At 44.2% G+C, this 27,954-nt stretch overlaps 1 protein-coding gene across 1 annotated transcript; it reads left to right on the forward strand.

Annotated features, from left to right (window-relative positions):
• Positions 1-5,208: 5,208 nt before the first annotated feature.
• Positions 5,209-27,445, forward strand: LOC306765117 (uncharacterized protein). The gene is made up of 6 exons (XM_079252475.1): positions 5,209-5,400; positions 8,729-8,994; positions 9,071-9,317; positions 19,105-19,308; positions 19,391-19,570; positions 26,038-27,445. Exons 1-6 carry the CDS (start codon positions 5,266-5,268, stop codon positions 26,203-26,205), a joined length of 1,200 nt encoding a protein of 399 aa, XP_079108601.1. The 5' UTR covers positions 5,209-5,265; the 3' UTR covers positions 26,206-27,445.
• The last annotated feature ends 509 nt before the right edge of the window (positions 27,446-27,954 follow it).

Raw genomic sequence — 27,954 nt, forward strand, 5'->3', positions numbered from 1 at the left:
TTTTCCAGCGTTAACACAGTGAGCAGACGTAGAGAAAAACCCAGTAACGTTTCACTGCTTTACCCCGTTCTTCACTAAAACAAACACGACTGACTTGTTCGGACTCGTTTTAACTCATTCTGACTCATTTGGACTCGTTCTGACTCTTTCTGACTCGTTTAGACTTGTTCTGACTTGTTCAGATTCGCTCTAACTTGTATGAATTCGTTCAGACTCGTTCTGACTCATTTGGACTTGTTCTGACTCTTTCTGACTCGTTTGGACTCGTTTTAACTCATTCTGACTCGTTTGGATTCGTTCTGACTCATTCAGACTTGTTCTGACTCGTTTGGACTCGTTTTAACTCATTCTGACTCGTTCAGACTTGTTCTGACTCGTTTGGACTCGTTTTAACTCATTCTGACTCGTTTGGATTCGTTCTGACTCATTCAGACTTGTTCTGACTCGTTTGGACTCGTTTTAACTCATTCTGACTCGTTCAGACTTGTTCTGACTCGTTTGGACTCGTTTTAACTCATTCTGACTCGTTCTGACTCTTTCTGACTCGTTTGGACTCGTTTTAACTCATTCTGACTCGTTTGGATTCGCTCTGACTCGTTCAGACTTGTTCTGACTCGTTTGGACTCGTTTTAACTCATTCTGACTCGTTCAGACTTGTTCTGACTCGTTTGGACTCGTTTTAACTCATTCTGACTCGTTTGGATTCGTTCAGACTTGTTCTGACTCGTTTGGACTCGTTTTAACTCATTCTGACTCGTTTAGACTTGTTCAGACTCGTTTGGATTCGTTCTGACTCGTTCAGACTTGTTCTGACTCGTTTTAACTCATTCTGACTCGTTCAGACTTGTTCTGACTCGTTTGGACTCGTTTTAACTCATTCTGACTCGTTTGGATTCGTTCAGACTTGTTCTGACTTGTTTGGACTCGTTTTAACTCATTCTGACTCGTTTAGACTTGTTCAGACTCGTTTGGATTCGTTCTGACTCGTTCAGACTTGTTCTGACTCATTTGGACTCTTCGGACTCGTTGTGAACCTGAAGCAAAGACGTTGTTTTCCTCTTATTTGAATGAAACACTGAAGAGAATCATTTGCACTAATATTTCTGTCGTGTTGTCGGTTTTGTGCATCACCACACAAGGTGTGAAGAAAAGATTATGTAAGCACTTTAAGCTGAGATTTGTAGTTTTCTTCTATATTGATTAGTGATTAGATGAAGATCATTGAGTCTGTAAGTTGGGCGATTTCACATTAAAAATGGCGGATGCAATCTGTCACACGTTTGTTTACTTGTGCTCCACGTGGAACTAAATAAAATCCATCAGCATTGGCATGAAGACGTCATCTGGTTGGTTGTTTCCTGCGGTCGGGTCCACTTCAAACAAACCAGTACGCTTCCTTCACACACTGATGGGAACCAGAGGGGTTAAACTGGGGGTCCTGGTTCATTTCCAGACAAACTCTGCTGTGAAACTGTTGCAAAGTGCATTTATTAAATAATTATAATTAAAAAAGACCCCACAGTTCGTAGCTTTAGCTTTAAGAAACAAGCAAAAATTTGAACCAACTGTGTGGAACCGATCACCCCAGGTCAGGGTGACCATACGTCCTCTTTTTTACAGCCAGAGAGTAATAATAATAATAGTCGTAATAATAATAATAATAATAGTAATAGTAATAATAATAATGAAATGAAATAAAAAGTACTTTATTAATCCCGAAAGGGAAATTCTATATTTTATTATATAATAATTAATTTGAGGAGGTCTTGTTCAGGAGGCCGATGGCTGCTGGCAGGAATGATCTTCTGTATCTTTCAGTCTTACATCGGACCTGAAGAAGCCTCTCACTGAACACACTTTGTTGTTTCATCACTGTGTTGTGGAGAGGGTGTGAAGAATCCTCCATCATCTTCATCAGCTTGTGCAACATTCTTCTTTGGACAATCAGCTCCAGTGGTTTCAGAGTAATATGAGTAATAATATTATTAATAATAATAATAATAATAGTAATAATAATAAGAATAATAATAATGATGATGATGATGATGCATCCAGAGGGAATTACAGCATTGTCCAGGATCATCATCATCATTTAAATGATGATGATGCATCTGCGTCGCTTAGCATTTTTACCCTCCCTCCCACAGCTGGTGTGAGAAACTGGAGGCAAACTGGAGAAAAGTGTTGGTGATTCTACTTCCTGTTTGTCTGGGATGAGACGCAAAGCCCATCGGTCTCCTCTGTGACAAGGTTCAGCTCCCTCATTTTCTCCTCAGTTCAGCCAGAAGCCGAAGTGAAGGCGAGTCGGATGTTCTGGGCGCATGGCTGTGACGGCTTGCAGGATGAAACTGTTCAGCAGTCGGACGGTTTTAGTTTCCAGTAAAGATAAAACATGCAGGAAATTAAATGTTCACGGATGACCTGCAGACTGGTGCTGCAGGACAAGCATCAAGCTGGAAGCTCTCATCAGTTCTGCATAAAGACATTCTTGTTTTTCTCTTTTGTCTTTGTGTGTTTTTATTAATGGTTTCATTAAAGGATTGAACTGGAAGAACATTTCAGACGCTACGCGATTTCCCGTGTTTCTGACTGGTTTGACATCTCAGTGATATCTGGTCTGGGCATTTCTGGATCCATCACAGCCCAGCAGCATCCCACAGCCTCCATCACACACCAGCAAGTACACATAAACACGCCACCATGGCTGACATGCAAGAAGATGTTACCGGAGGAAAAGAGACAACAAGAGGGGAGACAGGAGTCAACAAGTCTGCATCCACATGGTCCCACATAACAGTGATTATCTTTTCTTCCCACATTTGTCCATTGTCCTCTCCTTCATCCATCCTTCTCATCCATTTCTTATTTTATTATTAATAAATTAATATAATTCTGAATCCAAATACATGTTTACAGGTTGGATAAATCAACATTATTAATAATAAGTTAAATAAACAGGAGTGACCCCTGCAGTACCCCACATGTATTAATGTCTATGTTGGATTTTATATGATTTATTTAAATAAAATGTTTTCTTGCAGAATGGCAGCGTACGACACGGACACAGCAGACTTCAGCAACGTCACGGGTTTGGAGACTGTTTAACTAAACTTGATCAGATGTTTAATCTCACGCAGGAGCAGAAATAAACACACTTCAGCTCCACTGCCATGCTGGAGAAAATCTGGAGACATAAATGTGACGCATTCATGCCCAAAAATCATACATTTCTGGGAGGTAATCCATCAGATGATAATCAAAATATTGGGCTATAAAATACTGAAATCTTGCACATTAAAGTATTTGTAAAACATTTCAGGCAATGTGTTAACATAAGACAGATATCTAAGGAAAAAATGTTACCAGCCTCCAAAAAAATCACAAGGAAATGAAAAATACTTTATTAATCCCCAAAGGGAAATTCAATTTGGTACGAAGTAATGGTACGAAATGGTACCATTGAAATGAAACTTGAAATGGTACGAAGTAGACCTGCTAACATGGCATGAGCGGCAAAAAGTTGTGAGTGAGCTGTATGTAATGGAGCTACTGAGCCACAGGACAAGGACTTCAGAAGAATCATGCTGGGAAAGATGGTTGAAGTTGACTGTTTACACGACAAGCTAAGGACACTTATCATGACTTTTTACTTTTACATGAATTTTACTGTAGACACAGGGCAACCCATTGTTCTTTAAGGCTTCTTGTTCCCCTACAACCCCGTCACCGTTCCTTTTTTCCACTTTTCTGTACGCCTTCCTCTGTTCAATGAAATATAGAGTTAAAAAATGTTTTCTTGCAATCCAATAAAGTTTAGTCGTTTTCATCTTTTGGGAATACTCTAACGCCAAGACCATAATCATAAGGACTTAAGAACAAATTTGTCTGGAAGTATTTTTGGTGAATAAGATCATAAATAAACAATAAACTCTGTTGCAGATTCGCAATCAGCTCATATTTTCCATGAAATGAACAAATGTCTCAGTTTTAATTTCTGATATATTGCATATCTTATACTGGCAATAAAATGTGGCCTCATGAAGTTAGGATTTTTTTTAAATCTAAATTTCACACAACATCGCATGGTTTGGGGGAATTGGTGTTGCACTATGGGGTGCATTAAAAATAAGTAAGTAATACAAATACTTGTGATATAAAATGTAAAAATACCTCATTATTGTTTAATTCAGTGTTTCTCAATTCCGGGCCTCAGGGCCCCCTGCCCTGCATGTTTTATAGACAACCCTACCTTAACACACCTGAATGAAATGAAGGCTCTTTAACAGGCTGCAAAGAACTTGATGAGGAAGTTCAATAATCTGACTCAGGTGCTTTGGAGGAGGATCATGTCTAAAACATGCAGGACAGGCCGGATTGTCCAATGGGCATTATGGGCACAGGCCCAGGGGCCCACACCCAGGTGGGGCCCATGTGGGGCAAACACCAGCAGTTTGGACATGAAACAAAATGTACATAAAAGTCAGATAGTTACACTACAGTGTCCAGTGTGTTGCTACTGGTACCACTGGCTGAGTTATGCTAGAAATGTCGTTTCACAATTCACAATTTCCACAATGTTATGTTGTGGAACTTGGAACACTCTGGGCCCAGGGGCCTGTGCACTTTTAATCCGGCCCTGCCTGAGGAGCGGAATTGAGAAACGCTGATTTAATTACGGGCTGCACGGTGGCATGGCGGTTAGCACTGTGGCCTCACAGCAAGAAGGTTTGATCCTTGGCTGAGGCAAGGTTTGGTCAGGGGCCTTTCTGTGTGGAGTTTACATGTTCTCCCTGTGTATGCGTGGGTTCTCTCTGGGTACTCCGGCTTCCTCCCACCATCCAAAGACATGCATGATAGGTTGATTGGTTACTCTAAATTGCACTTAGGAGTAAGTGTGAGGTTGAGCTGTTTGTCTCTGTGTGGCCCTGCGATGGACTGGCAAGCTGTCATGGGTGTACCCCGCCTTTCGCCCAAAGACAGCTGGGATAGGCTCCAGCTTCCCCGCGACCCTGAATTAGACTAAACAGTTAGGAAAATAAATTAATGGTCTACTTACATGTTATTAATGTGAAAGTGTCGGCTTTTAACTCTGTGCGCATCGACTCCCATCCTGCAGGGGGCAGCAGTGCCCTGCAGGAGCCGCTGTCTCCGCCGCCAAAATGATCATCTCACAGAAGAAATATTTTGCTTTTCGGAAGAAGATCCCGACAAAGCGGCCCTGCATCTTTTCAACCAAAAAAACGGCAAAATATCCTAAAACCGACCATGTACACCAGGACAAACACAGGCAGCACGCACGGAGACTTTCAGGACAGAAACGGAGTGAACTACGTGTCATCGACAGAGTCTTTTGGCCACTGCTCTCAGCTGTTCTGGAAGAAGGACCCCAGCGACTCCGGAGTAAGAAAACCACTGAGCGGCTAACGCGGTGCTCAACAGCCTGCATGTGGAGCATCTGCGATGATAAATCCACTTAAAAGCATCTCTCTCCGGGAGGTTTTACAACACTTGGGGTATTTAATCTGCAAGAAGCGTCGTAAGCATCTAGCTGAATCTATCAATCATCAACCTGGTCGCTCCCCGGCCTAGTTTGGCTTTTAGCCGCGATGCTAGCTGCGATGCTAGCCGACTTGTAGTGTTTTTGCTCCGCTTGTTTTGTTCACGCTGCAGCCTAACAGATCATTTGGGTAAAAATTTGCATTTTAAATCACCCCACCATGGTCGCGCATAGACAAAAACACGTCAAACGAGCCACTTTGGAGGAATACGACCATGATGAATCCGAGCATCTCCAAACATTAGCCTGAGCTAACATTAGCCTGAGCTAGCATTAGCCTAGGCTAGCTTCGGACAACACTGCTAACAGCAGCAGCCTCTGCAAACCGAGCTAGCGTCCTCCTTTCAGATGCAAACAATGCTTTGATAAGCTGACTGTTAGTTGGAAGGGACGCTGGATTAATTTAAAGAACGAGGGCAGGGATAGTCGTGATTTTGTCAGCTAGCTGCGCAGAGTAAACACGGCCAGGCTGGCCGACAGGAAGCGGCGGCGGAAGACGCCCCGCGGGGCGCTCTGAAAGACCTCTTTGTGATGCCAGACTGTGGTCTTCCTTCACAGTTTCACTCTACAGACAGGTTATCTGCAGCCTGCAACACATTAGTGTTTATGTTGAAGAGTTTTTATTTGAACATTTTAGCACAGAAGACCAAACAAGCTGCGGTTCTTCTGACACGTGCGAGTCAAATCAACATTTACTTCCTCCTCGGTTGCCATGGTTTTATCTAACTCTTCTGGGTTAATGACTTTCTAACAGCCTCCTGTCGGCCTGTCTGGATCTTACACACATTAGGGAGAGTTGACGTTACTTATTGTAGTTTATTATGTCATAGAAAATAATCAGACTCAACATGTAAACGTTTCTGACACCTGAGTTGTATAAACACAAGTTAAACGACTTCTCTCGTCTTCGGCAGACACTTCTGGAGATGCTTTTGTGTTCATAACAACTAAACGTGCATAGAAAGAAAGAAGTAGGATGAATGAGAAGTTTTATTTATTTCCCGAAAAGCTTTTTTTTTTTGCACACTTGTTTATTAATAACAGAGGTTATTTTCACAGGTGGTTTTTAAAGGAGCGGAAATGTCCTTAAAATTGTAAACCTCTCAGAGATTTTTTTTAGTATTTCTCAGGTTGATTGTTTTTTAATAAGTCTTTATGGGTTGGCTGATTCATAAAATCAACCAACCAACCAATAAAATTTCGGTTGTTTGCTGCTCCGATACACTTGATTTAAATCTAAAGAAGCCGTTTTTGTCAACTTTGTCACAATGATATCAGTCAGATGCATTGGACCAGGGAAACGACAAATAACTCTGGCACCTGTGATGTACTGTTTGTGTTTTGGTGGGAATCTGGAATAAAAATTTTGCACAATCGCAGTTTAGATCAGGATCTACTTTGAGACCAAGATCATTTACCTTCCCCAACTTCCTATACTTCCTTTCTCTGTTTGGTTTTTATTCCACCAAGCAGTAGCTGATAAACTAATAACTACTTTTGTTGTTATTATCATAAATATTATCATTATTAATACGATCATTTGTTTTTATCACACAAAGATGGTTGGTCCGCTGCTAGTGTTTAACTTTACCCAGAATGACAAATTTACCACTTTTATTTTTTGTTTTCTGGTCATAATTAGACGTCATACACACTCCCAACGTACGTCTAATCACTCTGGCTTTTTATCAAGTCCCCATTTTGTCTGCAGTTCATCTGTCATTCAGTATCCTTTGTGTGTTTCACTTACAACCTGTTATAGCAGCCGCTAAAACTAAATCTGTGTATTCTCTGTCATGCTGTATTTGGTCTGGTTGAAACAGAGACCTGCGTTTGTAGGTGGACCAGGTCCGCTTTGATCTGAATTAGAATTAGTTTTGTACATTCACATCTCCAAACCGACTTTCCAGGCAAACAGACTTGGATCTGAATCCAAAGGGCTGATGTGAATGTATCCTTTGGCCTCGTAACTCGGGTATTATTTACGTTTATCAGCGCTCGCTGTCGTAGCAACCTTAACGGGACATGACTCACAGATCAGACATTTCTCAGGACGGTGCCCCTCGGGTGGTCTGTATGTTCTTCCATAAAACCACAACATGAAACGTCTCGCCGTGTGTCAGGTGCCATCCTGGTCGGATGACGTCTGAAAGTGGAAGAAGACTGTTTGGATTGCTGCGGTCCTGCAGAGTTTAGAGGTTTTCCTGTTTCAACACACCTGAACGAGTCCCTGAGCAAAACCTGATGAGCTGTTGGAGCCATTTGAATCAGATCTGTTGGAGCAGGAAACATCTAAAACCTGCGAGGCTGCGGCCTTAGGGCCGACCGATGGAGTAATCAGATTACTCAGGTCATCATGTAGACTGTATAATCTGAGACATCTGGTGAACAGAGGGAAGATAATGATCCTGTATGGGTGGAATAAAGCCAAGAAGACGTTTCTGGTGAGGTGGAGGTGCTTTAGTGAGGATAGCAGGTAGATAGTAACAGGAAGACGTGTGGAAACATGGTTGTGACAATATGCTTTTGTCCCGATTCATTTCCGATTTTTTTGGGTGCCGATTCGATTTAAATTGTGATTCTCACAATTCTACGATATTGCTGATTTTTGTAGATTAAAAACAAAAAAAATGTATAAAACTTTTTTTCTCGTCATTTTTCTTGATTTCAATGAAGAAAAACAATGCAGTAGCCAGACCATCATTCTGCTGCTATAATGCCCAAAAAGACAAATAAAAAGATCAATAAAAACAATAGAAATTACAAAAATTTTGTAATGGATTATATTTATTTATTTATTTGAAGAAAAAAAGATATTTTAATAAAAATCTATTTTAAAATTGTGAAGCAAAAAAATCCAGATTTTCGATTTTCTGATTCGATTTTCCCGCCCCCAGTAAACATGTAAACAGTGTGTGTGTGTTTCAGATGAGAGAAGGCTTGGTCACTGCTGATCTGTGTGTTATTTCTACAAACGTCTGTAGAATAAATCTGTTCCTCTCAGTCTGACACCGTGGTTTTCCTGCTGACACGTCTGCATGCTGACTGCGAGTAAAGGCGTCTACAGATAGTGTCACATCAGGACCGAGAAAGTCTTGGATTTGGGAGCGTTTACGGCTCATTTAATTGTTTAGAAGCAGCTTTAATAATTTTATTTCTTCCTCTTTCCAGCCAAGTTCAACCATCAGCTGGTGTGATCAGCTCCCCACGTCCTCTGCAGCCCTCTCCACCTCCAGTCTCTCCTCAGCATCACTGTCCAGCTCCAGCCTCTCCATGGAGTCCCAACCACCAGCGCCACCGCCGCCAACAACCACGGCGCCGTCAGACGACACGGAATCGGACGAGAGGCCGTACGTCTGCGACCTGTGCAGCTGCGCCTACAAACACGCGAGCTCGCTGCTGAACCACAAGCTGACTCACAAGACTGGAGACTTCAGGTAAGCACCGTCCGCGCTCTGGTGTGTGGAAGATCTGCGGCTTCTCTCTGAGCTCCGCCTTCATCTCCAAACTCAGGTGTGACTTCTGCAGCAAGCCCTACACCAACTACATGTCGCTGCGCAACCACATGCGAATCCACGGTCAGAAGCGCTACATGTGCGACTTGTGTGGGAAGGCTTTCCGCTTGGCGCGGTACCTCCGTAACCACCAGAGGATTCACGACGACGGACCCAACCGCTTCGACTGTCCGTCCTGCTGCAAGAGCTACAGGACCATGCTGGAGCTGGCTCAGCACCGCTGCAGCGCCGCAGCGTCCAATCAGGTACGCCGACGCCGGGCGACGCAGACCAGCGAAGCATGGCGTGATGTTGCGGTTGAAAAAGCTTCATGACTGAATCTAAGAGGTTTCACAGCCACTCTGTTGGCTTAGATGTGAAAAGGAGGGAAAACGGGCTGCTCTCATTGGCCGATCCACAGAGAAAAAATCCCCAAATTCATCCGTTTGAATCCTTTTAGTGTCATGAAGCTTCTTCAGCAGGCATGTCTCTGTGTGGCGTGCAGATTAAGGTGATGGCTTCAGTGTTTGCAGGCAGGTTTGGAAACTCAGAATGAAGTCTGATGACTTGTTTCCTCCTCAGTCTGTAAGTGTTCACGCTTCCCTGCTGGGCTGGAGTTAGTTTCAGAAGCTCCTGTCGTCACGCATTTCCTCCACTCTGTCAGTCTCATCTGTTTACTACGGAGGGAGAAATAGCAAGCAGGTGATTGGAGAAAAGCCTCATCATCAACACACACACACACACACACACACACACACACACACACACACACACACACAAAAACGGAAAATGTGAGATTCCAGTCTGCCATGACAAAGTTTTAAAAAAGTAAACTTTCTATTCTGCTCTTTGGTAATAAAATCACTAACCAAACATAACAAATCTGTGATTATAAAGCCTCCCTCTGAGTAGCGCGTTTTCACCTCATGTTCCCCGCCGTGTGACACAGAAAGATTATAGGGATGTGACGATATGCTTTTGTCCCGATTTGATTCCAATTTTTTGGGTGCCGATTTAATTTAAATTACAATTCTCACATTTCTTTGTTATTTATGATTTTTTTTAGGTTAAAAACAAAATAAATATGTAAAACTTTTTTTCTTTGCTAGTCATTTTTCTTGATTTCAATTAGGAAGAAACAACAGAGTAGCCAGACCATCATTCTGGTGACATAATACCCAAGAAGACAAGTAAAAGATCAATAAAACAAAAAAAAAAAAAATTAGAATTAGATTATTTTTTATTTATTTGGTAAAAAAAAAAAAAAAAATTGTGAGGCAAAAAAAAAATCCAGATTTTCAATTTTTCGATTCAGTTTTCCCACCCCTAAAAAATGACTTTGACAAACCCTCTCACCGTCTCCTGGAACAAGTTTAACCAGGAATATCTGCTGTCCCAGTCTTTGTTGTAACACTTTCTTTTCTTCTTTGCTGCGGTCGTCTCCCTGTCCTCCGTGATCAATCAATGTATTTTATTTATTTTCGTTAGTGGGTGCACCGGTGCATCCGAGGTGTGCATTAAGTCCCGCCTCCTAGTTTGATTGACATGAGTAAACTCAAATCAGCAGGCGGTGTGATGTGACAGCCGTCAAATCTTTTGCCACACACAATTAGTAAAAGCCAGTTTTGGGTTTTTTTCCTTCACAAAAGTAAAGCCTGATCGTAACAATGCGGAACAGCGCCCTGTTTTGTGGGATGTTTGAAAAGTAATAGAAAAGCAGGACTATCCCGCACAAAGCGTGACATCTGGCCAGCCTAGTCCTTCCCCATTCCACCCTACCTGCTTTCAGTTGTTTCCATTACGACTGAGGCGCCCTCAGTGTTCGCGGGGTCATAATAGTAACTCATGGAGGACGTGCAGGCGGTGCTTTACCTGCTGCTCCGTCTGTGGCTCGTAGCCAGGAAAACATTCCCTGACTGGAGTCGGAGAATGCTGTTGGTGGAAAAGCCGTTGTTTTCATGACTCATCCTGTCAGATTCTAGCCAGCAGCGGCAAACTGCACGCGTCACATTTTCAGCACGACTCCGCTCTGACAGAACTCCTGAAAGGTCGATCCGACCTGGAAGATCCAGATGGAAATGCCCACAAACCAGAGGGGGGGTGGTCTACTTAAAAAAAAAAAATAAATAAAATAAAATTAATGCTATAATATATTATTTAAATTGATTTGGATTTATTCCAAAATAAATAATTGATTATTAATAAATTAAATATTAAAATAAATTTTGACTTAATAAATTTAAGATTTGAATTTAATAAATTTGTTTTCAATAAAAAATAGATAATGTGGACTCAGCCAGAATAGGGCGGATTGCCCTCTCCGGGTCGGGAGTGAGGTCCTGCCTCAAGTGGAGGAGTTTAAATATCTTGGGGTCTTGTTCACGAGTGAGGGAAGGATGGAGCGTGAGATTGACAGACGGATCGGTGCGGCGTCTGCAGTAATGCGGGCTGTGCGCCGGTCTGTCGTGGTGAAGAAGGAGCTGAGCCAGAAGGCGAAGCTCTCGATTTACCTGTCGATCTACGTTCTTACCCTCACCTATGGGCATGAGCTGTGGGTCGTGACCGAAAGAAGGAGATCTCGTATACAGGCGGCTGAAATGGGTTTCCTCCGCAGGGTGGCCGGGCTCTCCCTTAGAGATAGGGTGAGGAGCTCAGTCATCCGGGAAGAGATCAGAGTAGAGCCGCTGCTCCTCCGCATCGAGAGGAACCAGGTGAGGTGGCTCGGGCATCTGGTCAGGATGCCTCCTGGACCTCCCTGGTGAGGTGTTCCAGGCACGTCCCTCTGGGAGAAGACCCTGGGGAAGACCGAGGACACGCTGGAGGGATTATATCTCTCGGCTGGCCTGGGAACGCCTCGGGATCCCCCCACAGAGTTGGCAAATGTGGCTGGGGAGAGGGAAGTCTGGGCTTCCCTGCTTAGGCTGCTGCCCCGCGACCCGACCCCAGATAAGCGGCAGAAGATGGGTGGATGGATAAATAGATAGATTTACATTTTTAGAAAATAAATTAATCATAATTTTTGGAAACAAATAAAATTAATTTAGTAGATTCAGTTTTAAAATGTAAAATGAATCTAGTTTTTCAGCACATAAATTTAAATTTATTTTTTAAATAATCATTTTTTATTTGAAATAAATTATACATTAAAATATATTTGTGTTTATTTATAAAAGTCTACTGCGTAAATAGGTCCATTTGAACTCCTACAGGAGGCACATCATTCCTGTGTAATTGTGAGTTTTCTCCAGGTACCTCAGCTTCCTCCCACCATCCAGAGACATGACGTTAGGTTAACTGGTCTCCTGAACTGGTCGCTTGTCTCTGTGTTGGTCTGAGATGGACTGACGGGCTGAACTAGTGGACCTGCCTCTCACCTGGTACCTGTTGGGTTAGACTCCAGCCTCTCCCGACCCCAGGTCAGAATAGCTGATACAGAAAATAAAACATTGTTTTAAGTTAGCTTTGAGAGGCAAACCAGTCAGACTCTCCTCAGGAGAGTTTAGTGTGACCAGTTTACCCATCATGACTGTCTTTGGCCTGTAATATGGATCCATTTAAATCACTTTACATAATTATTTAATATAGATTATTAAATAAATACATTTTAAGTTGATTTTTAAATGAATGTTTCCTATAAGTATGTTTTTAGCTCAGATTCTCAGCTCTGTCAGTCTGGACTGAAACAGAAAGTCTGATCTGCTGCCGTCTTTCTGAACGACATCGAACCCTGACAGAGGATCAGATGAGCATAAAATAACAAGAAAAGGGCCGAGCTCCGGCTTCCTCCGAGTGCTTTCCCTTTACAACAGCGTTTTTCCTCCCTGATGGTTGGATGCTGCTGGAAGCCACCTCCATCACCACCCCCTGTCATTGTCTCCATCAACCTGTCTTTAAAACATCATTTGTGTGTTTTAACTGGAAACGGGCTGAAAGTCTGAGTAAAGCAGGAATAAATTTACTTTCTGAACGTCTGACAGATGTGCTGTTCAGCCAAACATGGAGGATTAAAACCAGGACCACTTGAAAATGAGCAGCTCAGGTGTGAAATCGCTGTAGATGTGAATCATTTTGTTCCCTCGCAGCGTAAAATGTGAAACTTTCTCATGGTTGGGTGCTTCTGCAGCATTCAGCATCCAAACGGGAGGCGCTTTAAGGCGGTTTAATGAGTAATGTGTTGGAAGTGATCTGCAGAGAGCTGCAGGTTCTATGTGATGCTCTTAGACCCGCTGCTGGTTCTGCTTATCTGGTTCCGTCTCTGAATGCATTTCAGCTCCTCTGCTTGGTCTCGTATCTCTGCAACGTAAACTCATCCTAAACCTGTGACTTCTGCCGTCCGGGGAAGCTGCTGAGTTTTAGAAAGCGGCCCAAACCAGACTTTCTGTCCAGATGTGACTCAGTCAGATCCTGGATCCAGATCTGATGGTGGCCAGGACCACCTCAGTCTGAATCGTCGTGTCTCATTTCTATCATGTCCCTTTTACTCAAAGAGTGGAGTTCACTGTCTTTTCCACATGAACTAAAATACATTTAGTTTACTCTTTAGTTCACTTTGTTTTTTCATAGAAGCCTGAAGGTAGAAGCTGCAGCGTTTAATCCCAGTCAGCATGCAGGTGTTTCCAAGCGGGCGTGACGTTAGTACGCGGGCGTGACGTTAGTACGCGGGCGTGACGTTAGTTCGTGGACGGGACGTTAGGACGCGAACGGGACGTTAGGACGCGAACGGGACGTTAGGACGCGAACGGGACGTTAGGACGCGGACGGGACGTTAGTACGCGGACGGGACGTTAGTACGCAGACAAAATAAATGTATGAACAGATAAAGCAGCATAAAGAGCAACCAGAAGTTTGTAGAAATAACACACATAGATCAGCAGTGACCAAGCCTTTCTCATCTGAAACGCACACACACACTGTTTCCATGTTTCCACATGTCTTCCTGCTACTATCTACCTGCTATCCTCTCTAAAGCACCTCCACCTCAGCTGCATCCCAAACGTCTTCCTGGCTTTATTCCAGCCATAGAGGATCATTATTTTCCCGCTTTTCTCATCACTTGTTGATCTTTGGCTGCTCCTGATTGGACGTTACCATCAGTTTAAGCTCTCTGATTGGTGGAAAGTCTGACAGGAAGTGTCTTCATCATCATGTCCAGGTGAAAATAGCAACATGGTAGCGATGTTGATGAAGATGTGATAAATAATGGTGGACTTACCCTCCAGGGTTGAGACCTGCAGCGTGATTGTAGCCTTAGTTAGCTCGAGGCTAGCTGACCTACCTACAACGTTCCCAGGCTTGGGACCGGGTCGTTTTTGCTGACTTTATCGGCTCGTCGCTGATCTTATTTTCAGTCCAACACAAAATCCTGAGCAGAAAAAAAGAGTTTAACTGCATAATGCAGCAAAACGCAGCTTTGAACAGTTGTTTCCATGACGATCTCTGAACCTGCTTCACTCAGACTTTAACGGCTGAACAGAAACACAGCAAACGACAGATGAGGCCACCAAACTCGTGTTGTATTCTGGATCCCTGGTGCCCATCAGGCTTCCAGGCTCCTGGGACAGGCTCCAGGGCCCATGAAGCAGAATAATGTAGTGAAAATCAATTGTTCCAATGTAAATTTGATGTGATGAAGTTAAAAAAGGAGGAAGTGTAAACGCTGCTTTCAGGATGCCGCACGCTCCAGGTCTAACCTTCCTGGCTGGGATCGCTGTCCTGCTCCCACTACGATGCGCCGCTGCAGCAGAAACTTGCATGTTTGGATGTGGCTGTGCATGGTTAACGGCACCGTTTTTACATGCATGTAAAATGTTGCATGTTTGTCTTGGATCTTTGTCCTTTCTGCAGCTTCAGACTTGATGTTTGGGAGGAAGGTTTTCCAGCCCTGGGAATGTGTGCTGTGGAGTCAGGCTCAGACCAGGCTTAGGCGAAGTTCAGGGAAAAGATCAGATGTCAGAATGAAAACAGTTCAGCAGATTTCCTGCACAAGAACAGTAATCCAAACTTATATGTGTGTGTTTGTGTGTGTGTGTGTTTGTGTGTGCGCATGTGTGTGGGGTTGGTTCATAAGAACCGGTTCAACTGCCCGTCCTGCTTTAAGAGCTACCGAACCATGCTGGACCTGGCCCAGCACCGCTGCAGCGCCGCGGCCAAAAACCAGGTTGGTGTGAGCGTGACTGAGGGTGTGTGTGAGAGTGTCAGGAGTGTAGCTGTGAGGACGAGACAACAAGGTGTTGGCATGAAAAACCTGCAGGACTGACGACGATCTGGTTTTCTCGTCCAGCTGAAACCTCTTTAATTCTCTAGAAGCTTGTGAGAAACACAAGTTTATCTGATTGGTTCTGTGTTGACATTGTGGGTTTCAGAACCATCCACTGACAATGTAAAAAAGTTTTAGTCATGTCTCTCTGTGAAATGTAAATAAAACAGAATTTGTGTTTAAAAAAAAAAAAAAAAAGAAAGAAAGAATTAAGTGTAGGGCTGGGCGAAATGACCTTTTCGTAATATCACGATATACAATATATATCTGGATACTCAGCCTTGAATTAATGCTTTAGTGCATACAATCACATCAGTAAGATGATTTTGTGTCTAGATTAAAACATAATTGTTCATACTGTATAAAGATATGCTGATTTTAAACATTCATGCCAAAAGGATGAAATTGTAACAAATTGATCAGAACCATGTTTATTGAACAGTTAAAGCAGTGGCACAAACATGTCATTTTAAATTTGTGGTACTACTACCTTTTACGACACACTTTGCATACGACAGTTGTTTGGTCAACATCCTCTCTCCGGTATCCAAACCACCGCCAGATGATGGATCCTGTACTATTTTTTTTTCAGAACAAATTCTTCCTCCTCCATTTTTTGTAACTTGCGCTGCTACTGCTACCGGAGTTCTCTGCTAGAAAAGCTGCTCCACGCTGCCTCTCATGACGTAGCACGTAGCTCACGTTATGTACGTAACGAGGTGCGCTTGCTTTAACTCTCTGTGCAAAGCGGTGGAGAGTCGAGGAGGAGGGGGGAAACCCCCCCCACAACTAAAAACACCTGTTTGACAACAGGCTACTCCAATATGACAAATATAGACATTTTCTATTTCCCACAGGGGACTAGCCACGATATCTCGAGTATATTCTATATATCGCCCAGCCCTGATTAAGTAATTTCTCATCTGGTCATATTTGGTTCCCAGTAGAAGATAATCAGCATATCAGACAATAAAACTGAGACGTTTCATCATCCAAAGGAAAATATGAGCTGATTGTGAATCTGATGCAGCAGCTGATCTGTTAAAGTTGGAGCTGGAGCAACAAAAGGTTGGAAAAGTTGTTTAAATCAGAAACGACTGGAGCAGCATTTAGCAGCTAACTGGGTTAACTGGGAACAGGGCGGTAACGTGACTGGGAATTAAAAGGAGCATTTCAGAGGGGTAGAGTCTCTCAGGTCAGAAGATGAACAGAGCTTCACCAGTATGAGACAAACTGGATCTAAACATTCAGGAAAATGTTCCCCAGACTTTAAACATCCACCGTCTGCAGTTTATAATATCCTCAGAAGATTCAGGAGGAATCTCTGTGTGCTGGGGACAAGGCTGCGCGATCTGCGAAAGGGGCAAGCCAAGAAGAAGACATTATGATGTATTTAATGACGCCACAGACCATCTCCATCTACGACACTACCGCTTTTTCCTTTTCTGTGAATAAAGATCAATATATCCTCCATCAGCGCCATGTTTATCGTCTGAGACTGACATCAGACCTGAACCGCACGTCTCGCCGCCTTCTGCTGGATGTTAGCTAACCACCCACTGACAGAAGGGACACGTGGAAGTATAACGACAGTGACATTACAGGAAGAAAAGTTTAGTGTCTGGACAGATGTTTCATCCAGATTTTTGACGAGTGTGAGATGTTCTGCCAGGATTATCCTCCATAAAGTCCACCTGATAGTGGTGGTCTGGACAGATCCAGCAGGGTTACGTTCACTCTAACCCTCACCCCCTTCGTCTGAAGGGGGTGAGGGTTAGGGTCTGAAGGGTCCGGGTCACTACAGGACACATATTTATTGTGTTTCTTCTGGTAAGGAAGCCAGAATATCTGATCCCACCCCCCTACTTTACGGGACTCCTCCCATTAACGTCCCAGTCTCACCAGTCCAAGCCTCCAGGGCGGAGCTTGACACTAAAAATCCTCTGATTGGTGGAAAGAATGACGACGGCAGGTGTCTGGTGGACAGGTGTGTCTACACTCAGATCAGCTCACGTGTGAAGGTCGCAGCAGATCTTTGTGTGACTCGATGACCTCCAGTTCTGCAGGTAAAATAAATGAAAATCTATTGAAAGAGGTGAAATTTACTTTAGTTTTCACTTTCAAACTGGTCGTCTTCACCGGGCGAACGGAGCCCACCTGGTAGCTTCTCCTGCTGGAAGGTGTCCCAGAGCAGGTAATCCTGGTCTGGAGCATCCTCTACCAGACTAGAGATTCCAGACCGGACACAGAAACGATGCAAACCAGGAAGAAAACCTAAAAAGATGGACTAGAAAGAGATTTTCACATTTACGTTGTTGTCAGTGTGAAGATGCACCAGCCCATCCATCCCCAGTCGGCCCAGTAGCAGCAACATGGAGACCAGCGGCGGCTTGTTAGAGCCGGTAAACGGAAATGCTTCCCTTTCAGAAAAGCTGGAGCACGACTGATGTGTTCCACCGTTTACAGCAACGTCATAAAGTCCAGCATGAAGAGTTAACCTGATTCTGCCTCGCAGAGCGGAACAAACCACGGGAAAAACTCATTTACAGACGCTGCCTTACAAAACCGACAGCGTTAAACCAAGCAGTCGGCAACACGTCGCTGGGTCCTGATCTCCTTCAGGAACAGAACAGCTTTAGTCCAGAGATGGGAAGACAGACTCCAACGATTCAGCCACAAGAAGCTTCTCATTCAGTCCATAAAGGCTTAACCAAAGAATGGACAGAAAATTCACTTTTTATTTGTCCCTTTTAACAAAATCTGTGCTGTAAATACAAAAGTTATACTTGTCCAGAAGACAAATCAGCCTGTAAGCGACAGGTTTGATCAGAGATGCATTAAGTCTCAGTGTATTTATCAGACGTGACGTGCACAGCGTTAAGAGGTTTACTTCCCACACAGGCTAGTTTACTTAGATGTATAAAATGTTGATAATTGCTTAGTCATTTTTATTCCAGTTTTTTCATAAAAAGTTATTTTTTTAAGAGGACTGAACACAGAACCACAACAAACAAGTAAAGACCAGAGTCTTCATGGAAACACTTTATTCCACAGTAAAATAGTAATCTTGGATGTTTTTAAGCATTATGTTGACTTAGATGAACTACTTTCTCCAACCTTTCGTGCTTAAATCCAGCCGTCTCTGTGCACCTGGCCTGCCCTCTGAGACTCTGCCCCTCCATTCTTTCACACGTCTGATTGGACATAAACAAATCCCTGCCTCTTGAAGATTTGGCGAGTTCATGTAGGCTGATTTAAACATCGGCTAACGCCACAGACCCACGTCAGAAAGGCTTCATAAGTAAATCAGCTGATGTATCCGGAAACGAGAGCCTCGCCGTCCGCCTGGCGGAGACGTCTTCACTGTTGTTCCTGTAGAAAAAGGAAAATAAGGACCATATTACCCAGCCCTGTGACAACGACGATGATGATGATGATGATGCATCGAGTTCATTTTATTCTCGGAACAAACCCGGAGGTGGTCAGGTTAATGAGATGTGGTTTCCATGGCGACAGGATCAGGTGTGTGACCATGTCAGAGCTGTAGGTTAGGTCCAGTTGATGTGTGTGTGGGTGTGTCTGTGTGTGTGCGTGACTGCAACTTGACCACTCCATCCCGTCATATCTGCAGGGTGAGGGAAGTCAGGGACCTGAGAGGTGGCGAGTTGAGATAGGACTGAAACCTGAGCAGCACCATCACATCCATCCCTCACCTCCTCAAACCTGTCTCATCTGAGCTGGACGGTGGAAGAAGGGCTTTTAAACTCTCTGCTCCTTTCTGTCCCCGCCTTTTTCAGACTGGTGGTCGGCGCTCCAACTTCGCCACCACCCCCCGCCGCCAGCAGCAGCAGCAACAGCAGAACAACGCTAACGCCATGATGCAGCAGCAGCACGGAGGTCACGGCCAGCAGGAACCTCTGTCCTCGCACTGCGTCTCACCCATGTCCCAGGGGGGGCAGGGCGCTGGTGTGGCCAACCAGTCTGTGCCGGACCCCCACCAGGTAGGAGGAGGCGGCTCCCAGACCAGCACCGACACTGGGAGGGGCAATGAGTGTGCGTTAACGTGTGTGTGTGTCTCAGCAGGGCCGTCCCAGCTCAGTGTCCTCTCAGAGCAGCCAGCAGGGCATGAGGAGCTCGTCCTCCAACAAACACGTGTCCTCCTCCAGCGCCACCCCGTCCTCCTCCTACTCCCTCCTTCAGCCCCTGGTTCCAGAGGTGAAGGAGATCAGCTCGGGATACACCAGACTGAGCGCCAACCCCATGGTAGGTGTCTCCATGTTTTCCCGCCTTGCAGTTTTTTCCCGCTTGTTCCTGGAGCTCTGAGCCGGACCGATGACCCAGAAGAAAACAGTCAGCTCCTCTTTTCTCTTTATTTTCTCTTCATTTAAACAAAGCAAAAACTCAGCCTTAAAAAACAAGAAAAAAATATACAAAAATGAGGTAAATGTTGCTTAAAATAAGATAAATTATCTGCCAACAGAACAAGAAAATTTGGCTTGTCAAGAATTCCCAAAACACGTAAAAATACTCTTAAAACAAGAGGAATTCTGTGGTATAAAAACTAAGAATTATCTTACCTTTAAAGAAATAAGAAATATGTACAAGATTTTTAATTTTACTTAGATTTCAGTTTTTGCAGTGCAGGAATGAAAGTTTGTGTAAAAAATATTTCCATCAGGAGAAAAACAACAAACACATTTAAACGGCTGTTTTTACTGATATTTATCCTTCAGATGGGAATAAATGGCGTTGATTAGTCTTCCTCCCCTTAGTCCTCCCGTTCTGTTTAGCGTGGTCATGTTTAGGGAGTGGCTATGAAGGGGAAGGGTTAAGGTTGGGGACCACGCAACAAACAACCCAACAATATAAACAAAGACATATAAAAATTTACATCAGACATGTTCCGATACGTTGACAAAGATGGGGACAGAAGGAAGGCAGGTACACGTTTGCTTTAAAGTTTGTGAACATTTCTCGACCCCCAGTTCACCATCGGACTGTTGTGAAAATCACTAATCAATGATGTTTCCACACAATCAGACTGTGTAACATCGCATTATCGTTTTGTTTAGTCGCCTTTTTGAAGACAGAAGCAAAACAACGTCCACGTCCCAGGCAGCTGAAGACGGCATCTTGATTTGCTGCCATTCGGTGTCATATAAATCTTTTCCATCAGTATCTTGTCTCAACTCGCCTCGTCTCAGCTTGGTCCGGTTTCTTTTCCATTAGTTTAGTACCAGGTCTGAAAGGGGCAGGGTTTGTGTGAAATCACTGTGATGTCAGTGTTGTGCACGACAAGCTCTATAACAACACAGGACCTAGAGGCAGTCTGCTACTTGGTTTATCGCTGACCATAAATCGTTTCCATCTGTTGGAACCACTTCCAGTCTCGTCTGTTTGATCCACTCCGACCTGTGGTCCTTAACCTGCCGATAGTCACTTCTGAGTTTTTAAAGCTTCTCTCGACGCTGCTGGAAACTCCTTTGCTAGCTGTAGACGTTGAGTTGGAAAGCTCTTGATAGATTTTTTCATTTTGTGCCGCTCCATCTAGTTCCCTCTGTATCCTTTCCTCAGGAACCAAAGAAATGTCTCCACCTCAGAGTTGGACCACAGATCAGACTTTTGTTGCACCATTGCTTGTCACGTAATGTAAACAACCTGCGAGTTGGGGTCGATCTTCCAGTGATGTCGCTCCCTGACCCCTGATTGGCCGCGCCCCCGACCAATAGCGTCATGCAGTCTGGTGATGTTGCACACAACCCGACTCAGCTCGCTTAGAACCTGGGCTGAGGAGTTACAGAAAAACTACCGGTTAACAGGTGGAAAACTCTACAAGCCGAGCCGAGGCGAGGGCCAGTAGATACCTTTCACATCATGTGACGTAGCAACCGTGACGACTTCTGTCGACATGTAACAGTAGAGTCGGGGTATCATTTCCTGGAGAGATGTTTTCATCCCTGCCCCCTTAATGTCTTTGTTTTAACAGACGAGTGGTCGGGGAACCAAGGGAAGGAGGTAGAAAAGAGAAATGGGATTTAATTTTTGAGGAAACCTGTAAGATCTTATTATCTCCTACACTTAAAGTGGAACTATTATGTACATTTTGGGCTAATTTAATTTTATTTATGAGCCCAGAAGGGCTAGGATTGATCGAGTTATTGTCCAAAATGGCTTTATTTACTTCAGACCGACCCTCTCCTTAGGCTGTCAGATCAGCCTGTGGGCAAAACAAGTGGATTGAGACTCTTCCGCATTAAGCCCCGCCTCCCGCCACTGCACTACATCAGGAGCGCGCACCGCACCTGCTTTCTCCGTCATTGTAACATCTCATAAACAGAAGGATTAGGCTAATATAAAATCAATAAAAACCAAACTACAATGTCAACACATAGCATACAGCCCTACATGTTGGAACCTGAATCAGAGCCTGAAAACGAAGTGGAAAACAGCAACCCACAGCAACGAATGCAGCAGGATGTCTCTCTTTGGTAAACTCACCAGCCATCGTTGGAAATAACTTTATCCCACGTTTTACACCCACCTGATGTATTTGTACATGCCCTTGTTAACCAGTAGAAGGTAACCAATCACCGAACCTTATCCCCCGGGACGTCACAAGGATTTCCACGTAGAAAAAACTCTCTAAAACGACGCGTTTTTTGTCGTTTTTCGAGTGCTGGAACTCAAACTCAAACATGCGTTTAGGTGATAAAAAAAAACAGTGCTGTTCACATGTCTGATGAGGATTCAACACTGTAACACTGTAGAAAGCTCAGAAAACTCCAAATACCATAATAGCACCCCTTTAACTCTGTTAACTTGTCTGACTCAATGGATACGTTTACATGGGAGTTTTAATTCCAAATTAAACTTAAATCTGCTTTAAACGGGTGAAAAATATCCATGTAAACAGCAAATTCCTCATGAAAAACTCCAACCTAATTCCAAAGTAAGTCTGGTTTGTTCGCATTTTAATTCTTGTCATGTAAACCTTCGTTCCGCTCTACATTAACTCCAGTCATTCTGCACATGCTCGCTACGTTATCCCATCCCGATGATGCTCATATTCCGCGTGTTTTACATCCCGTCTTTGTCGTCTCTCTTCCTTCTCAGCTGCTGAAACAAAATGAAAGTCGGATGTTCGTGTCGAGCTGCTGCTTCTAAATTATAATCAAATTAACATTAAAACCGGTTCATGTTAAGTCATTTTTTACAAGTTACGACCGTAAAGACGAGAAACAGGAAGCAAACTTTGATTCTGGTGAACGTCACGTCTGCCCTCTGTCCAATCAGAATCCTCCCCAACCCGTCCTTCTAAACTGGAGTTAAGTAAGAACGTCTTTCGACTAGGGCTGCAACGATTCGTTGACGATAAAAATTCATCGACGCAAAATTTCATTGACGGCGCTTTGTGTTTTAAACGGCCGTAACGGCTTTGCTAATAAAACGCTGCGCCAGGCAACTTTACGACTTAACGCCATGGCGTTTCAGACAGCATAAGAACTGTAAACATCAAATAAACTCAAAGCCCCACAGGAAGGGCAGGGGGCAGTATTGTCATTTTTTGCAGCGTCTTCTTAACCAATGAAGAACAACTCTAGACCAATGGCGGCGCAACCTAGCTGAAAAGCTGAAAACGGCTTTAGACTTTGTGCTTCAAAGGTTTGGGAGTTTTTTCAGCTAAACAACCTGTCCTAAAAGATAAAATGTGTCGTCTGCCACACAGAGTTGACAATCCACGGCAGCACGACAGTCATGCATGTGAAGAGAAAGCACCCTGGTGTCATGGTTTCTGCTAGCATTACCGAGTAGTTATGTAGTTTTGTCATATCTGTCAAGTATCCCGTTTTGGCGCAGAAACTCACGTTTTTTAAGGGGTCTTTGCTGCACCTTCCTGGATTGTTATTTTCCCGGAAATTTCCCGGATTATGAAACGGGGAGAAAATAAACCGACACAATTGTACGATTACAATATTTTATTTATTTTGTTTTCTTTTTGAGGCAAATTCTGTAGTTTGGATGTGACATTATAAGTACGTTTGTTTCAAAATAAATTTGTAGTAAGCTGTTAAGTTTATATTTAATATTCAACTGGTTCAGGAGTCATTTTACTTTACGAAGGAACATTATGTTGTGATCGACTGGAAATCTGACATATGATGCAAATGAAGAGAGTGGAGTAAAACATACTGAAGCTTGTTAAAAAAAAAAAAAAGTTGCATCAATTGGAAGCACAGATGGTGGACGTGACAGAAATAATCCTGACTACTACTCAACTAATCAAAAAAAAAAATTTACAGATTAGTTGACTATTAAGATAACCGTTGCAGCCCTAGTTTCCACGCAAACCTCCATTCCAAATAATTTCCACGTTAACTTGTAGGAGAATAACGTTAATTCCAAATGACAATTCATGTCACCGTACCGTGTCGGCGTTGCTGTTAGCTCACCCAGCTACTAGTTAAACGAGTTACACACTAAACCAGACTCTCCAACATCTGTGGAAGTCCAAAAGAAAGGTGGTTTCACTGGGAGCAAACCAGCAGATCCCCATACCCAGATGTGTCTCGCCAACATTCAACGCCTCCTCCTGGCTGGCGTGTTGCTCCGTTGGTCTGATGTTGGTCCCAGCTGTGGCGCGCATGGCGTCATGGATGAGCATTTTCCTCCGGCCGCTCGCGTGGAATTAATCCTGTTTTTTTCTTTCAAATGAAGTTGGACTCAGCAGTGCGAGACGAAACTGTCCTAGTCTGTCCATTGCGGGACACTCCGTGTCTCTTCGCAGCTTGGCTTTCTCACCACGGATGTGGAAAAGTTCTGGTGTCATCTGGGAACAGTCTAAGACACTGGACACAAGACTGGAGACGACTATCAATCTCGAATGAGCAATTAATAAATAGTTCATCCACATGCTGATCAACGATGTAGGATGTTTCAGCTCCAGCTGCCCAGACAGATAAAATATAAAACAAGTCGCGGGGAATGAAAACTACTGTTGTAAGAGAACAGATCCTTACAACAGCTGTTTACATGGAAAACCGTTAAATCTATTTGACTGAAATCCATCCGATCAGATTCCAGCACACATGTTCAATAGACAGAGAGATTGATCAGTTGTTTTTTACATGATTTATTACTGTCATCAGGGGTGGGAAAATCAAATCGAAAAATCTGGATTTTTTTTTGTTTCACAATTTTCTGTTAAATTTCTTTTTCAATTAAATAAAATTAATCCACTATCATTTTTTTTGTAATTTTTATTGGTTTTTTTTTTTTATATCTTTGTACTTGTCTTCTTGGATAATGATGGTCTGGCTACTGTGTTGCTTTCTCCTAACTGAAATCAAGAAAAATTACTAGCAAAAAGAAGTTTTATTTAAAAAAAAAAAAAAAAGGTTTTTAATCTACAAAAATCAGCAATATTGAAGAATTTTGAGAATTGCAATTTAAATCGATTAGCACCCAAAAAAAATCTGAATCAAATCGGGACAAAAGCATGTCGTCACAGCCCTAACTGTCATAATGTTTTGTTTTGTTTTTTTTAATTATTATTTTGACTGTTGAAATGCTGAATAATCGTGAACACTTCTAACGAAACGTATCCGCCACAGTCCCGTTCTGTTCTTCTGTCGCCATCTTTTAAGTCACCGTACCGTGTCGGCGTTGCTAAGACCTATAACGTCACGTAACCTCCATGTGATCTAATTGTTGATTGTTGATTAAATTGTTTACGAGCTCTATGCTATGGAGAAGATAACATTCTTCCTCATTTTTTGAGATGTGGTCCAAATGTGTGAGTATGTGAAACCAACCAGATCTGATTTCATTGATATTTTATTCTTGCTTTTCTTCATAAAATATATATTGACTGAATGGTGCGCTCCCCAATGTTCTGTTTTTATTATCAACCGAAACAAGAAGAGGTCCATGAAGAAAATACAAGGAAGACACCAGGGACAAAATCACTAAAATGTCCTGTATATGTCTTCATTTACATGTTTTACATCACATATACATGTTTTCCTTTTGACTATTGGAAACTAAAACCAATGTGAAAGTGGAGACTTAACGGAAGGATTCGATTAGTCTTTAGGGACAGAGGAGCGAGTCCAGTTGGTCATTTTCCATCCTCGGTGGGTTTGAAAGCAAAGTTCCCAAAGGGGGGAAGTTTCCATTAGAACGTCAGACGTTTTAGTCCTTTCCTCAGAACTTTTGGACCAAATCATTGTGAACACAGCAGACAGAAAGCTGTGTTTCCATAGTAACAGGTTGAGTGACAGTACCAGTCACAATGTGTTAGCTTGATATTAAGGTGCACCGATCGCTGTAGAGCTGTGGACGATGGTTTTTAACCTCGTCCCATGTAGGGTGCAGCATGAGATACTGCAGTCCAGCTGTTTGCAGAAACTAATGCTAACATGTAGCGTAGCAGCAATGCTAACATGTAGCGTAGCAGCAATGCTAACATTTAGCGTAGCAGCAATGCTAACATGTAGCGTAGCAGCAATGCTAACATGTTGTAGAGCAGCAATGCTAACATGTTGTATAGCAGCAGTGCTAGCATGTAGCATAGCAGCAGTGCTAGCATGTAGCATAGCAGCAGTGTTAACATGTAGCAAAGCAGCAGGGCTAATATGTAGCATAGCAGCAGGGCTAACATGTAGTGTAGCAGCAATTCGAACATTAGCATAGCAGCAATGCTAACATCATTTCTCTCTCTCCCCCTCCAGCCGAAGCACCAGGACACTTTCTCCCTGGCCCCCCAGCGGCCCCTCACCACCATCAACCCCATCGGCCACTCCCTCCATCCGAATGGCGCACCGTCACTCAAACCCTCCCCGGTTCCACGCACCATCCAGGCCATGCCCTGGGAGCAGCGCTCCCTCTACAATCAATGAGACTCCTTGGAAGCTCATACGCCCCTCTCCTCACCCTCTTACTCACACCCTCTTCCTCCTCAGCACCCTCTCAGATCCAGCATCTAGGACGGAGGACTGGTGGACTCCGTCAGCACTCCTTTGGAACCTTGTGAGGATGACGACGGTCGCCACGGAGACTAGCTGATTGATTTCTGAGTAGTTAGGATAAACAATGTGATGCCTTGACCTCATGTATGATCTCTGACATGTCCTGGATATAAGTTAAACTGTCTGTGCCCCAACTGTCCTCTTACTAAGAATTTACCCCCTCCTCCTCTCCTGAGCTAGTTAAGAAGATATCTACCCCCTCATTATGAATAGTCCCGCCCCCCCAGGCCCCAACGCCCTTTTCAATATGGTAAATGAAACAAAAAGATTTTTATCAGGTGTTTGTTCCAAGCATCCTTCCTTTGGTCCGACATGTTTTCCCAGAGGAAGCTGAACGTTGTGGATGACGTCAGAAAGGAGGCGGCGTCCGGTCTGCGCGGCCCGCCGCCGCTCATCATGTCCACGTTCCGCCTCCGAGGCACCGATAGAACCACAGTAGAACGGGATCACCACGACGACGGAGGAGGATTCACTCTGCACCACTCTGATCTGACTGGTGGATTGTTGTACTTTATGAACACTTACTGGGAATTCCGTGGAGAAGATTCCGTATCCTGAACGTTCCCAACAGACTGTTACACCCCGTGTTCGCCACCCTGAAGCCGGAAACACGGCTTCATCACCGCCGTCATCTTCATCATCACCGTCATCATCAGCAGGGATTCTGTAAAGCTCCGTTTCCACCAGCATGTCCGGGTCTGGACGGAGCGGTAGGTAAACGCTTCCATGGCAACCGTATCCTGACCAGGTGGAAGCGGCGAGGAACGGCGGGTTGTCATGGTGACGTGATGATGCGGACTGGGAGGAGGATGGTGGACGTTCAGCAGGTTTTTCTTCTCCTGGATTAAAATGATAAAACATGGAGCTGTTCCACCCTCTGCTCCACCCTGACCCCCCTCTGCTCCACCCTGACCCCCCTCTGCTCCACCCTGACCCCCCTCTGCTCTACCCTGACACCCCTTTACTCCACCCTGACCCCCCTGTACTCCACCCTGACTCACCTTTACTCCACTCTGACCCCCCTCTGCTCCACACTGACTCACCTTTACTCCACCCTGACCCCCCTTTACTCCACCCTGACTCACCTTTACTCCACCCTGACTCACCTTTACTCCACTCTGACCCCCCTCTGCTCCACACTGACTCACCTTTACTCCACCCTGACCCCCCTTTACTCCACCCTGACCCCCCTTTACTCCACCCTGACTCACCTTTACTCCACCCTGACTCACCTTTACTCCACTCTGACCCCCCTCTGCTCCACACTGACTCACCTTTACTCCACCCTGACTCACCTTTACTCCACCCTGACTCACCTTTACTCCACCCTGACCCCCTCTGCTCCACCCTGACCCCCCTCTGCTCCACCCTGACCCCCCTCTGCTCCACCCTGACCCCCCTTTACTCCACCCTGACCCCCCTCTGCTCCACCCTGACCCCCCTTTACTCCACCCTGACCCCCCTCTGCTCCACCCTGACCCCCCTCTGCTCCACCCTGACCCCCCTTTACTCCACCCTGACCCCCCTCTGCTCCACCCTGACCCCCCTCTACTCCACCCTGACCCCCCTCTGCTCCACACTGACCCCCCTCTGCTCCACACTGACCCCCCTTTACTCCAC

The sequence above is a fragment of the Telmatherina bonti genome, assembly GCF_933228915.1.
Source record: "Telmatherina bonti genome assembly, chromosome: 14".
NCBI lineage: Eukaryota > Metazoa > Chordata > Actinopteri > Atheriniformes > Telmatherinidae > Telmatherina > Telmatherina bonti.